Consider the following 14,334-nt stretch of genomic DNA (forward strand, 5'->3'; position numbering starts at 1 on the left):
TTCGTTAGAGAGAAAACGTAACTTTTCAGAGAATTTCACACTAAGCCACTATCTCTCTAGAAACGCCATTTGTTTTCATCATTTAGCTTTTCCTCTCCCCTTTTCCTTAATTAATCTATCCCCCGAAACCTGAACAATCTCTTCTTCTCATTTCATCATTAAACTCGGCCCATTCCCGTCCACATCCCCCCTACTGATTGCATATCTCTGTTTTCTCACAACACAATTTCTGCCATTCATTCGGCGCGCGCGGAATTCCTCCTGGAACCCCTTCCATTTCAGAATATGTCGCATCTCGGCGTTCTACTCTTACTTCTACTTGCTAGAGAATCGACGGCATGTCTGCCAACAGGGTTAGGAGGTAAGTTTTTGAGGTTTTGGTATCTTATAGAAAAAGTTATGGGCTACATTTTTGTAGTTGAAAGTTTTTTGATAGCATTCTTAGGTTTTGAGATATAAGCGTTTTTAAGTAGAGGTTACAGCTTAAGAAGGCGCTTAACTTTGATAGTTTGTATCTTTCCAGAATAATGTGTCACAGTTCTGAATTTTTGGTATGTTATAAAACAAAAATAGAGCTTCGTTTTTGTAGTTGACCGTTTTTTGATAACTCCACACGCTTTTGAGATATGCACCTTTAAAGTTAGGCCCCGCCCTATGATGCGAAAGAGTGTGCCTATCTTTAAAGACGCATATCTCAAAAGCGTGAATCGCTATCAAAAAGTTGTCAACTACAAAACTGTAGCCCTAGTTTTGATCTACTCAACCAATATAAATACAAACGATTAAAATTAATTGCCAGACCAGTGACGGGCTTTCAAAGTTAGTCTTCTTGCTATTCAGGCTACCTCTGTAGGGTTCCCTAGTTATGGATTTTAAGCAATATAAAGTAGAAACCGATTTGAAGTAGAAACTTATATTTTCAGGAATATTCGGAGGCGGCGGGGGAAGTGGTTGCTCAAGTAGTCCCGGAGGATGTGGAGGTGGTGCAGCCGCACCACCTGCACAGTATGCAGCACCAATGCCACCACCGATGTATGCCTTCACACCGCAGGTAAATTCTTATCACTTTTTGTTATGAAAAAATGCGAAAAATTGTTAACTTTTCGAAATTTTATTTAAAAATTGACCTACTTTGACAGCCTTTTAAATGCCTCATTTAACCACCCATCGTTACAAATTTACATTAGTTGTGTAGATCAAATCTAGATCTACATTTTTGCAGTTAACAAATTTTTGATAGCAATTCACGCTTTCGAGATATGCGCCTTCAAAGTTAGCCGGCGAGAGAGTGTGCGAAAAAAGGAGAGCGTCTCGCTTCTCTGCGTCTCTTCCTCTCTCTGCGCTGTGTCCCTCAACTTTGAGCGCTCGTATCTCAAAGGCGTGAAGAGATAGAAAAAAGTTGTCAACTACAAAAATGTATATCTAGGTTTGATCTACATAACGGTATAAAATTCATAAACTTGTGACTAGAAATGGCTTACTTATGAGGTTTCAAAGTTGGTCATTTTTTTGTAGGAAAATGCAAATTTTTTCTATTTTTTTTGGATTCTTGCTGTAAACTTCAAACTTTTACTTATTTTATCATTCTCGTACTTTCAAATTCCAGGTCTACAGTCAACCGCCTCCACCACCGCCACCACCGCCACCGCCAATGGTGGCCCCATCTCGACAGATCCCCTCTGCTGTAGTCATACCAGTTTCCGTTGCATCTTCATATCAGGGAATGTATCAAGACCGCCCACAAGCGCCATCGATAAATCCGGATTATCAGGGAACTGCTCCGTTGAGTTTTGCGGTGAGTTACATCGCTTCAAACTTGCCCAATTTTCACAATCTATATACCAAAATACTCCTTACAAAAAGCAAAAAATAATGGGGTCCGGTGGGAATTGAACCCCAGATGTCTAGATTACTGGTCAGGCGCGTTCCCAGGTAGGCTATGGGAGGTGGAAGCGGCGGCGAATGGTAAAGGTGGTGATAAGGGTGACTGTGGCGACCACCGCCACCACCACCCTTATCACAGCCCTCGCCGCCGAGCGCAAGCTTTGTCCCCTATGGTGTACCTGGTAAGGAGTCTGATCAGTAATCTAGACATCCGGGGTTCAATTCCCACCGGGCCCCATTATTTTTTGTTTTTTATAAGGAGCACAGTGGTATACTTCTTTTTGATTTTGGATAATTTTTAACCCGATTTTCAGACATTCTGTTTTGCAAAACAGCATTTTTCTGATTTTCAGGGCGAAATCGCGTCATCCGAAGACGCCGCGAATACCGTAATCGATCCGTTAAAGTATATCGAACACGTCTCCGTATCTCATACCCCATCGATTCAAGTTCCCGCCCAGGAGGCCTATCAACAGCCGCCGGCGGACCCATTCGAAAGTATTAACGCCCCGGATCAGACACCTCAACCGGCGCCGGCGGTTAAGCAACAAATTCAGGTAGGGTTACTGTAGTTGTCTAAGGATTACTGTAACTACACTTTTCCAGGTGGCACCCAGTTCTGCAGCGACAGAAGACACGTACCTTCCAGGACCGCCTGAGAAGGAGACGACAAACGCCACACGCTCATTGAGCACTTATTATAATCAGGTAGATCAAAACGATCAAAAAATGAATTATCGATTAATTATTGATTTTTTTTTAATTCCAGATGTGCACCGGAGAGAAAATCACTGTTGGAGAGAAAGAGACGATTAGCTCGGCGACGAAAAAATGTGAATTATTGAAATGTGTCGCCGCGAACGCTCAACCGGATAGTCATGGAAGTTATACGGTAGGATTTTGAGGCGACGTGGCCGAGAAAATGCCAAAAGTTCGGCCACTGATTTTAAGAGACCGGTTTTCGAGCGGTTAAAAGCCATTTATGACATTTTTACGCCAAAAATTGTCTAAAAAACGTCAAAAACTGAGAAGAGCACATTAGTGGCCGAGAAAATGCAAAAACTCGGCCACAGTTTGTTTTTGCGCGGTTTTCTTATTTTTTTCGAGGGATTTTAGCTTTTTAGCGTCAGTGCACAGAAAATGAGTATCGGGAACAAAATATTTTGAAAAATTAATTTGAAAAATCGTCCAAAATCGCCCAAAAAGTTTAAATCTAGCTATTTTTCAGTCTTTCTAACGATTTGTAGGTTCTTAGTATTTTAAAAGACGATTTCAAGCAATATTATGTCGAAAAAACCTGAAAAACCAGTCAAAAAATGAGAAAACCACAAAAAAATTGGTGGCCGAGAAAATTCAAAATCTCGGCCACCGCAAGTGTTTTGTGTTTTTTTTGAGTTTTTCGAGATCGTTTTCTGGTTTTCTGCGCTGTGAGCTTGTATTCATATGTTTTACAAAGCAAAAAATGTTGAAAATTTGCCTGAAAATCAAAAAAAAAAGTTTTTAACAGAATTTTCTCAATTTTTTCAAGTTTTTATCACAAAAAAGCTAGCACAGCTGTTTTAAAACGGGAATAACCCAAAAAACCGCTCGAAAACAGTCAAAAAACAAGAAAAAACAACTAAAACGAAGCGGTGGCCGAGAAAATGCAAAAACTCGGCCATCGCTCGTTTTTCCCGATTTTATTCCGTTTCTATCGATTTTTCACAGCTTTTCTGTGTTTTTAAGGTTTTCAGCATTACTTAAAACAAAAATCGCTCGATACCGCGCAAAACTCAATAATCAGCACGGTGGCCGAGTTTTTGCATTTTCTCGGCCACCAATTTTTTTGTGGTTTTCTCATTTTTTGACTGGTTTTTCAGGTTTTTTCGACATAATATTGCTTGAAATTGTCTTTTAAAATGCTAAGAACCTACAAATCGTTAGAAAAACTGAAAAATAGCAATATTTAAACTTTTTTTGCAATTTTGGACGATTTTAAAAGTTTTAAGAAATATATTGCTCCCGATACTCATTTTTTGTGCACTGACAGTAAAAACCGGCTTAAATCCCCCGAAAAAATGAGAAAACCGCGCAAAAACAAACTGTGGCCGAGTTTTTGCATTTTCTCGGCCATCAACTCGTTTTTCGAGTTTTTTCTCTGTTTTTAACTGTTTTCTGAGCGGTTTTTCGGCGTGAAAGTGTTTTAAATCGGTAATTATACCTGAAAACCGCTGAAAATCACTCCAAATCGCGCAAACACAAACTGTGGCCGAGTTTTTGCATTTTCTCGACCACCAATCATTTTAAATTTTAATTTTTTGCAGGTAACCTATCTAAGCACCGCGTCGAGCCGTTCGAATAGCAAAGGCAACTATTGTCTTTCGATGAAAGAGTTGCCAGTGAAGAGCAAGAGAGTCATTCGGAAATTCGATGAGATGGTAGGCGGCAATTTGATTTTTTTTTCAAAATTTATAATAAAATTAAATAAATTTAAAAAATTTCAGATGACAAGCGAAGAATCGACGAATGCAGTGAGAAGGAAGATATTTAAACTTTAACAAACTTTGTACTAATTTAATTACTCTAATTTATTAATTACCGCCCCCCCCCATTCCCATTATAATTGCTCAATATGTACTTATTTCATGATTAAACCCTTCTAGAATGGCGGTGAGAACCATATTAAAAAAGAAAAAAAAGTTTCGCCAGGGAAAAGAATCGAACCCCGGACCCTCTGCGCGCCGCCCCAAAATCTTCCCGCCTGCGCCACACCTCACACTTCCAAATGTCTCCTTTCAAGGCGGTGAAAAGAGTTCTCACCGCCGCCTCTTCGCCGCTTTAATTCCCCGCTTGTTTTCTCTGCACTCTCTCAATAAAATAGTGTTTATAAAGTGTTTCCATGGTAACCAGAGCTCTCGGAGCTCCCTTTTTGCTCATTCCCAAAGAAATCTAAGAATGTCCGCAGCCGACGAGCAGCAGCTAGCGAAATCCGGTCTGTACGTCGACGATTTCAATCGTCTCCGATTGATTGATCCGGGTAATTTTTTTTTCAAAAATCGATTTAAAAAAAAATTTCCAGAAGTCGCTGAGCTCTTGCAGAATGCTCAAGACAAATCCGCCGAGTTCAACGACCAGCTCAAAAATTTCCAAACAACGACGGGCGGTCTCATCGATAGTATTGAGGAGGTTTGAATTTTTAAAATTCAAATTTTCCGTCAAAATTCAAAAATTCTTTAAAAAAATTCCAGTTCGCCAACGTCGTGGAAACCGAGAAAATCCGCGCGATGATGGTACGGAATACTCAGGAGCGGGATCTGGCCGAGGACGATCCGGTGCTACTTCAGATGACAATAAGGGAGTTGACAGTGGAGAAAGAGAGGCTTCGAGTGGAATTGGAGGCGGTGAGAAAGATCGAGAAGGAGCAGGAGGAGTGTATTCAGATGATGACTGAACACTGATAATTAATTCTCTTTTGATACATTTAAATTACAATTCAGTTGTCAATTCACACACAAAAATCATCAATAAAATCAATTCAATTCAATTAACACTTCTTTCTCGTGTAATACTTCTCCAACAGTGCCCCAGGAATCCGTTTCAGCATTTCCTTCGGGAAAATTCGCAGCAATTCCCATCCAATGTTGAGAGAGTCGACGATCGTGCGATTCTCGTAGTGTCCTTGCGAGATGAAGTTCTTCTCGAATTTGTTGAGAAACTCGAGGAAGAGGAGGTCGTCGGGTGAGAGCGCCTCCTCGCCGACCACCGATTTCATCGCTTGCACCTCTTTTCCCACCGCGTAGCATGCGTATAGCTGCAAATTTTAGTGATTTTGAGAGTGCGCTTCATTGTGTACTCCTCTCGGACTAGTCAATTTTCACTGATTTTCCCAGAAAAACCGGTAAAAATCGACTTGTCCGAGAGGAGTACACGCCAAATGCTCATTTGCGGAATTAGAGGAAAATTGACCAATTTTCCTTGTTTTTCGTTTAATTTTCTTAAAAACCTTCTTTTTGCTAATTTACATGGAAAAATTGGCAAAAATCTATTAAAAAATCGGTGGAAAACACAGAAAATCTACAAAATTAGGTGCAAATGAACTTTTCCGAGAGAAGTACTCGGCAGGTTCTCATTTACGGTGGAGCACAGTTGCGAAAATTTGTCACGCATCTCATTGGAGCGCACATGCAATCAAAATTCGAGCGGCAATTCAAAGATTCTCGTTGGAGCGCTCTTGCAACTTCTGTGTCTGCAAGTGTGCTCCATCAAGATTTTCGCGATTCTCAATAGAGCGCGCCCCATCGAAATTCGAGCGGCAATTCAAATATCTTATTTGATTCTCATTGGAGCGGTCTTGCAACTGCAAGTGTGCTCCGTGGTAATTCCATTTGATTCTCAATAGAGCGCACTTGGTTTTTGTCTCCAAGCGCGCTCCATTGAACTTTCGCGTCATCGAGATTCGAGCGGCAATTCAAAGATTCTCATAGGAGCGCTCCTGCAACTGCTGTGAAGTGTGCTCCACCAAGATTCTCAATAGAGCGCATTTGCTTTTTTAAAGTCAGCGATCGCGCTCCGCTGAACTCTACCTGATTGGAGAGATCCGAATGATCCTCGCGTGTCATATTCTCTCCAATCGCCGATTTCATGAGACGAGACAACGATGGCAACACATTGATTGGCGGGTAGATCAGCCGATTATGGAGTTGTCTGTCCACATAGATCTGTCCTTCCGTAATATATCCAGTCAAATCTGGAATCGGATGAGTGATATCGTCATTCGGCATCGTCAGAATCGGAATTTGTGTGATTGAGCCCTCGCGCCCTTTCACTCGACCCGCCCGCTCGTAAATTGTCGCCAGATCTGTGTACATGTACCCGGGGAAACCACGACGACCCGGCACTTCTTCGCGAGCCGCTGAGATCTGGAATTCCGAATTTTAGCAGACTTGTCAAAAATCGGGCCGGCCCGGGCCGGGCTCCCGGGCCGGGCCGGGCCGGGCCGGGCCGGGCCGTGATTTTTCTTGGCCGGGCCGGGCCGGGCCGAAATTTCTCTTGGCCCGGCCCGGCCCGGTCGGCCCGGATTCAAAAATGGGTACCCATTTTTACCAATTTTTTTTTGAAATTTTTCGAAAAAAAAGAGTAAAAATGCTTTGATTATCATACATATTCACATTTTGATTCAATTTTAAATGTTTATTCAAAAACTATACTTTTTTCAAAAAAGTTCAAAAAATTTCAAAAAATTTCCAAAAAAAATTTGAAAAACAAGAAATTTTTTGAAAAAATGTTTCAAAACGGGCCGAGCGGGCCGGGCCGAGATTTTTTTCTGATTTCGGCCCGGCCCGGCCCGGCCCGGCCCGTGACAAGTCTGAATTTTAGAGGGTTTTTTTTTGTATTTTGAGATCTAATTGGCATTTTTGGATCTAATCATGCGATCTTTCATAGTTTTCAACGGTTTTTATATCAATTTTTCGAAACTTTTAACTTTTTTCCAAAACTTCTGCAGAATTCTTGTTTCCAGAATATGAAGTTTATCGGGGTTTTTGCTGTTTTCCATAAAAAGTTTCAGAATTTCAACGGCAAAATGTCAATTTTTGAGAAAATTAGTTGGAAATCCGCATTTTTTGAGAAGAAAACTGGGGTTTTAGTGAGAAAACATCTATTTTAAGCTGAAATGTTCAGATTTTCAGTTTAAAAAATGTTCGAAATCGCACTTCCCAGAATCTAAAATTGCAGTTTTCGAAAAAAAAAAATGCTGAAAAATTGTTATGAAAAACATCAGAAACCCCGAAAATTGCAATTTTATCCAAAAATTCTTTCGAAATTTCGAAAAATTGATTTAAAAAACGTTAAAAACTACGAAAACTCGCATTTTTGGATCCAAAAATTCCAGTTTGAGCTAAAAATTCCGAAAAATCGTCTTTTAAAACGTCGAAAACAGCGTTTTCAAATTCAAAAATCACGTTTTTCACTGAAAAAAAGCTATAAAAACGCAACCGCGCTCTACTAGACTTGGCGCCAAGTTCAAAATTCTAACAAATAGCTCGCTGCATCGTCTTGAACGTTCGATACGCAGTTTTAAAGGAAGTGGAACCAAAATTTTGAATCACGCGCCAAGCCGAGTCCGGTAGGGCGCGTTTGAAGCTCACTAAGCGTGGTACGCTGATTACAATCTATCAAAACAGATCGCGCTCTACGATTCGTTTGCAAAAATCCATAAAAATAAAAATTTGAAACTAGAGAAAAACAGCGTTTTCCAATTTAAAATTTCCGATTTTCAGCTCATTTCTAGTCGAAAACTCGTCAATTTCCCCCACTTTCATTAATAATAACCTCTCTCAACGCCTCGGCATACGATGACATATCAGTCAACACAACCAACACATGTTTTCCACAATGATACGCAAAAAACTCCGCCGCCGTGAGTGCAATTTTCGGTGTAATAATCCTCTCGATCGTCGGATCATTTGCCAAATTCAAGAACAAACACACGTTATCCATAGATCCACACTCCTCAAAGTCCTGTTTAAAGAACCTCGCCGTCTCCATGTTCACCCCCATCGCGGCGAATACGATAGCAAAATTGACCGCTTCGTTGTTACGGTCGGGCAGTTGAACTAGCCCCCCTTGACGGACAATTTGAGCGGCAATCTCGTTATGGGGAAGACCGGCGGCCGAGAAAATCGGAATTTTCTGTCCGCGAGCAATCGAATTCATCACATCGATCGCGGAGATTCCCGTTTGAATCATTTCTTCCGGATAGATACGATTATACGGATTAATCGCCTGTCCATTGATATCCAAATAGTCCTCGGCCATCACGGGCGGTCCCTTATCGATCGCCTTTCCGGATCCGTTGAAAATTCGACCGAGCATGTCGATGGACACTGGCGAACGGAAAATGTCACCGGTGAACTCACATTTCGTATGCTTTGCATCGACTCCTGTCGTTCCTTCGAATACCTGGAATTCAGAGGGTTTGGGGGTGAAAATTCAGACATTTTTAACAAAATTTCGAGATTTGTTGACAAAAATTTCAAAAATTTTGATGAAAATTCGTGATTTTTTTTTGTTGTTTTTTGTCAAAAAATGCGATTTTCATGTGAAAAACGAGCTGAAATCCATGTTTTTGAGTAAAATTAGACAAAAACTCGGAATTTTTATGATTTCCGACGAAATTTGCCTAGAATTCACCTTAAAACCTGAATTTTCTTCGAAAAAATGCGATTTTGATTTCCTGGAATGGGCGCGGTGAAAATTTCGAGATTTTTTGACAAAAGTTTTGAGATTTTTGACGGTAAATTTCGAGATTTGGACGAATTTTGTTGGAAAAAACGAGCTGAAATCCTTGTTTTTGAGTGAAATACGTCAAAAAAATTAAATCTTGAAGTTTTTTCGCCTGTTTCCCAAAAATATCCCGAAATTTTGCGAAATTGTACTAGGTCGACACAGTACTTACAACTGCGCTCCACCGAAACTCCTCTTGAAAAATGCCTCTTTTTCTCTGAGTCTCTCAATTTCGCACACAATTTTATTTGTTTTCGGTAGAGCGCAGGTTGTAAGAAGTGTGTGCCGTGTTTATATGGTTTTTTTTCAAAAATACAATCATTGTGTTTAAAAAAATATCGAAATTTTCATGTTTTCGACCAAATTTACCAAGAATTCACCAATAAACCCGTATTTTTGCGATATTTTCGGATTTTGGTGAGAAAAACGAGCGGAAACCCGTGTTTTTGATTGAAATTTGACAAAAGCTTGAAAATTTTCATGGTTTTAGGCAAAGTTTACTAAGGATTAAACCTAAAAAACACGAAATTTTGGACTTTGGTGTAGAAAACGGGCCAAAATCCAAGTTTTTGGTTGAAATATGCAAAAACTACCTCAAAAATTTAATTTTTCCGCATGAAATAGCTAAGAAACCGTTTTTCTAGAATTTTTTGAATTTTTTGAATTTTCAGTATGAAAATTGTCATTCTCGTCATTTACTGTGCTTTTATCTCTAGTTTTTAACGAAAATTTCAAAGTTTCGAGTTATTTTTCAACAAAAATATGAAAAAGTGACTTGAATCTCAAAAAATTGAATTTCGAGTTTTTTTCTACATTTCCAGAGTGAAAATCGTTGAAAAACATATTTTTACCAAACATATCGAAAATTTCAGTCAAAAAACTGGAAAACTTGAGCGTTTAGGAAAATTAGGAAAAAAAATTTTTTTGAAAAATCGTATTCTGATGCAATTTTTGGCGTTTTTAACGGAAAATTGCAATAATTTTTCGATTTTTGGGCCGAAAACCCGATTTTCCACTCCAAAACCCCTCCAACTATTAACCTGAACAACAGCCTTTCCCTTAAACGTCTCGAGCACTTGTCCCATTCGTTGCTCGCCGTTCGGCAACGTAATCTTCACGATTTCATTGTACATTGGATATTTGACATCGCGAAGGATCACTAGCGGTCCGTTGACTCCGCAAACTGTTTGATACGTCTGAAAATCGATTTTCCGGTGAAAAACTGGAAAAAAATTGTCTTTTTTCCCTTACCAATCTCGGTTTCGTCGTATAATTCCGAATATGGGCGGTCCGATCCGATGTGATTGGCGTATTCACATCAAGCGGACTTTTCACATCGAAAATCGACGGATCCACGGTGTCGGCCATCTCATAAAAGTGCGGAAAACCCCGAAAAATGGCAAAAAATGACAAAAAATCGGTGGAAAAATTCGAAAATTAAAGTTTCCCGCCACGTGTCCACCGTACCACTTTAAAGGCGCATGCTCCAAATCGGGATTTCGCATTGTTCGTGGCGAGACCCAATGGAGATTCCAACTCATCGGATGACGAAATTTTTGGGATTTGGGGGCAAATCAAGCAATTTTCAGGCAAAAAACTTTATATATGAAGAAAAATCAGGAAAAAAAGAAAAAAGCTAAAATCAAAGCGCCATGATTACAATTATTCAGTAAGAGAGAAGATCAGTGTGGGAGAGGTGGGATGGAAAAAAAACTGGGGAAGGAAAGAGAAAGAAACGAGGATATGCGTGTTTTCCATGGTTTTTGGGCGAAAAATATCGTCTAAAAACCAAAAAAAAATCTACAAAAATTTATTAAAAGAAATCAAGCTTCTGTGTCCTTCGACGCGTCGAGTTCCGGGTCAAACTTCAAACGAGGCCATCCGATTCCATGCTTCTGTTTCAACGAGATTTCCACTTTTCGCTCTCCAATAACCACTCGACTCTCCTCCGGCAACACCTCATCCCACAAATCGTAGTCAAGATCGACATTGGCGTTGCCGAATCCGTGTTTCATGCTGACACGAAGGTAATGTCCATCGGAAACGATGTTGGCGGTTTCCGGGAGCGCGCCACGGCAGTAGACGTTGATGGTGACGAAGCCGTTGGAAGAGAACCAGTCTTCTCGGAATTTGCTCACAATTTCGTTCTAAAAATGGGAAAAATGAGTTTTCGCGCTAGATTTTTCACTTTTAGCATACTTGCAAACCGGGCGGGCGCGTAACTCCCTTCAAAATGAATATTATGAGCTGAAAAATATACCAAAGTGTAGATCTCGGCGAGTTCTTTCTCTGTGATATAAGAAGGGCCGAATGGCGGATCGCGAATGTGCCGCGGACCGGGAAGATTTCTCGAAAATCGCCAAAAAATCGGTTTTTTTTTTTGGCACTTTTTGCGAAAATGACCAAAAAACACGGGTTTTGGCACTTTTTTGGCTCAAAAAAGCGATTTTCTAGTACACGAAACGCGAAAACTATCAAAAAGCCGTTTTTTTGGCATTTTTTTGGCCCAAAAAACAATTTTCTGACGCTAACAACGCGGAATTGGTTTAAAAAACCGTTTTTTTTCGGCACTTTCTGCGAAAATAAACAAAAAAGGCGTTTTTTGGCACTTTTGTTTCAGAAAAGCTATTTTCTGGCACTAACAACGCGAAAATGACCAAAACAGGCGTTTTTTGGCATTTTTTGGCACAAAAAAACCGTATTTTTCACCGGTTTGGCAATTGGCACTTTTTAGTCCCAAAATTGCGATTTTCTGGCACTAACAACGCGAAATTGGTTTAAAAAACCGTTTTTTATCATTTTTTGGCACAAAAAACGCGAAAATGACAAGAAAAAGCCGTATTTTTCAGCCTAGAATATTGAGTTTCAAGCAAGTTACCGGTTTGCAAGTATCCTTTTTAGGCCCTTACATTTCTAAATTTATGCTCCGCATTCGTACATCCGACTTGTTCCAAGAATGCGCCAAAGTTGGACGTCTTCTTATTACAACACGACCAATACTTCATTCCCTCGTGGAAAATCGCAGCGCCAGGATGATGAACACAGTTTTCTCGTCCCTTCGAGCCATCGAACACCGCCGAGCACCCATTATTACGGCATGGTGCCCCAATCTGAACATCTCCAGATTGCGCCGCTTCAGCCGTCTCCTTGAGCTTCTTCTCGATCGCCGCCTGAGCTCCCGGCGTAACTTCCACATTCAAATTCACCTCTTCTCGCTTCGCCACGCCCCCTTTATTCTCAGATTTTCCCGATTTATTCAGCCCTTTCCACACGATTACATCCTCCTCTTTCTCCGGTCGAATCTCTTTCACCGCCGCGATTTTCACCACGTCAACCGGCTTCTCGTTGCTATGTTTGCCACGTGTGCACCCTTTATAGCCCATCCAAGTGCCGAAATCGGTGCTCTTTTTGTCGCAGCATGTCCAGATTTTGTAGGCGTCGTGGAAGTACGGGGCGCCAGGGTGGTACGTGCAGGATTCTGGAATTTTTTGGCTGAATTTGGGCTGAAAAGCTTGAAAACAAGGTTTCTATGCTTTTTGACAGAATTTTTGCGAAAATCGATACGAAAAGCTGAAAATTGGCTATTTTAAAGAGTTTTTTGGCTAAATTTGGACTTCTGAAAAAAATACACCTTTTGATGATTTTTAGCTCATTTTCTATGAAATTTTGCCGTTTTTCGGGGTTTCTCGAAGGCGCTTTTCAGAATTTTGGCAAAAATTGCTCAAAAAAGCTGAAATTTTGGCTGGAAAGCACAAAAAGTAAAGTTTTTAAGCTATTTTTGGCATAATTTTTGCAATTATCGATACGAAAAGCTGAAAATTGGCTATTTTAAAGAGTTTTTCGGCTAAATTTGGACTTCTGAAAAAAGAGACGCTTTTTGATCGGAGGCGTTTTGCTCTAAACGCTCCCAAACCGAAAAATTTGCACATTTTTGCAGAAAATTGACAAAAAAACATGCATTTTCTGATTTTTCCTCATTTTAGCGCGAAAAATGAGTTTTCAGCTCATTTTTCTCTAGAATTGAGCTGAAATCATCTTTTCTCCGAAATTTGACAAAAAAACAAGGAAATCGTCGATTTTTGGCTGAAAATAGCGATTATTCTGTTTTCCAGGCTTTTTCGCCTATTTTTTACGGAAATTCTGCGAAAAACCACTTAGAAACATGAGAAATCAACATTTTAAGCACAAAATCTCTGAAATTGAGCTAAAATCAAAAAAGCCAAAAACATCTTTTTCGCCAAAAGTTGACAAAAAACGTCGATTTTTGGCTCAAAATAGTGATTTTTCCCGCTTATGCAAGCGTTTTTGGCCTATTTTTCACTGAAATTTTGCTGAAAACCACCCAGAAACTCGAAAAATCACCATTTTAAGCTCAAAAAACTCACCACTATTATTTTCAGTCGGATCAAACATCAGACCACATCCTTTATGATAGCACTGAAGTTTCCCTTCGTCAACCATCTAGAAAATTTCAAAAGTAATAGTGAAAAGCTGCGATAAATCCGGTTGAGAGGGGCGAATGCTCGAGAAAATTCGACGCTCCGCCCACGCCACGCCCCTTGCAACACTGCGGCGCGGTTTAGCGGGAAAGAGAAATAATGCACACGGTGATTTTCTCAGAACCACTTGGTTTGATTTCTAGGCCATCACATTGACGGCCCCGAGCAAACCCGCTCCAATGCGCCGTTGAAATTTCTAGACCCTCATCTTTGGCTTGAATTTTCTCGAATTAAACGCTACAGTTCCGGATAAAAAGGCTTGACAACTCTTAAGAAAATAGTGGAGAATTTTTAACAATAAGTTTCCCTTTATAAATTCCTGAGCTTCACAGTTTAATTTTCCATTCACTTTACTTGAAATTCAATACAGTGTAAAAAATTATTCCATGTTTCAAACGCGCTCTTTCTGCATGCACGAGAGAAAAGAGACGCAAAGCAAAACAAGTGCCGCAGTTGCAAAAACCGCGTGCCAAGCTTGCATCCAGACTCCGCCCATTTTATTTTCCACTGCGGCCGAACTTTTTGAGCGCTACCTACTAGCTGGTTCCGAAAAAATCACCGTGAATGCAGGAGAAGACCAAAAGATGAGGGATTAGGAACGAGTATTGATATAGAGCGAAAGATTTAATGTTCACCGAATATTGAGGAAAGAATTAAAAGAGAAAAGAAATAAAACCAGACAATAAAT

The 14,334-nt window shown here is 40.2% G+C and overlaps 4 protein-coding genes across 4 annotated transcripts; 2 read left to right on the forward strand and 2 right to left on the reverse strand.

The window, feature by feature from the left end:
• Positions 1-285: 285 nt before the first annotated feature.
• On the forward strand, positions 286-4,421 carry GCK72_000322 (uncharacterized protein; the record flags this gene model as incomplete). Its single annotated transcript, XM_003099203.2, has 8 exons — positions 286-361; positions 924-1,051; positions 1,607-1,795; positions 2,238-2,441; positions 2,491-2,592; positions 2,654-2,776; positions 4,188-4,301; positions 4,368-4,421. 8 exons carry the CDS (start codon positions 286-288, stop codon positions 4,419-4,421), a joined length of 990 nt encoding a protein of 329 aa, XP_003099251.2.
• A 397-nt stretch (positions 4,422-4,818) lies between these two features.
• On the forward strand, positions 4,819-5,321 carry GCK72_000323 (uncharacterized protein; the record flags this gene model as incomplete). The annotated part of the gene is made up of 3 exons (XM_053722417.1): positions 4,819-4,900; positions 4,943-5,049; positions 5,112-5,321. The coding sequence occupies 3 exons, from the start codon at positions 4,819-4,821 to the stop codon at positions 5,319-5,321; spliced, it is 399 nt and encodes a 132-aa protein (XP_053591062.1).
• Positions 5,322-5,407: 86 nt separating this feature from the next.
• Positions 5,408-10,515, reverse strand: GCK72_000324 (uncharacterized protein; the record flags this gene model as incomplete). The annotated part of the gene is made up of 5 exons (XM_053722418.1): positions 5,408-5,674; positions 6,447-6,782; positions 8,194-8,823; positions 10,188-10,343; positions 10,399-10,515. 5 exons carry the CDS (start codon positions 10,513-10,515, stop codon positions 5,408-5,410), a joined length of 1,506 nt encoding a protein of 501 aa, XP_053591063.1.
• A 455-nt stretch (positions 10,516-10,970) lies between these two features.
• Positions 10,971-13,608, reverse strand: GCK72_000325 (uncharacterized protein; the record flags this gene model as incomplete). The annotated part of the gene is made up of 3 exons (XM_003099202.2): positions 10,971-11,294; positions 12,057-12,625; positions 13,533-13,608. 3 exons carry the CDS (start codon positions 13,606-13,608, stop codon positions 10,971-10,973), a joined length of 969 nt encoding a protein of 322 aa, XP_003099250.2.
• Positions 13,609-14,334: the final 726 nt, after the last annotated feature.

This window comes from Caenorhabditis remanei, chromosome I (genome assembly GCF_010183535.1).
Source record: "Caenorhabditis remanei strain PX506 chromosome I, whole genome shotgun sequence".
NCBI classification, from domain to species: Eukaryota; Metazoa; Nematoda; class Chromadorea; order Rhabditida; family Rhabditidae; genus Caenorhabditis; species Caenorhabditis remanei.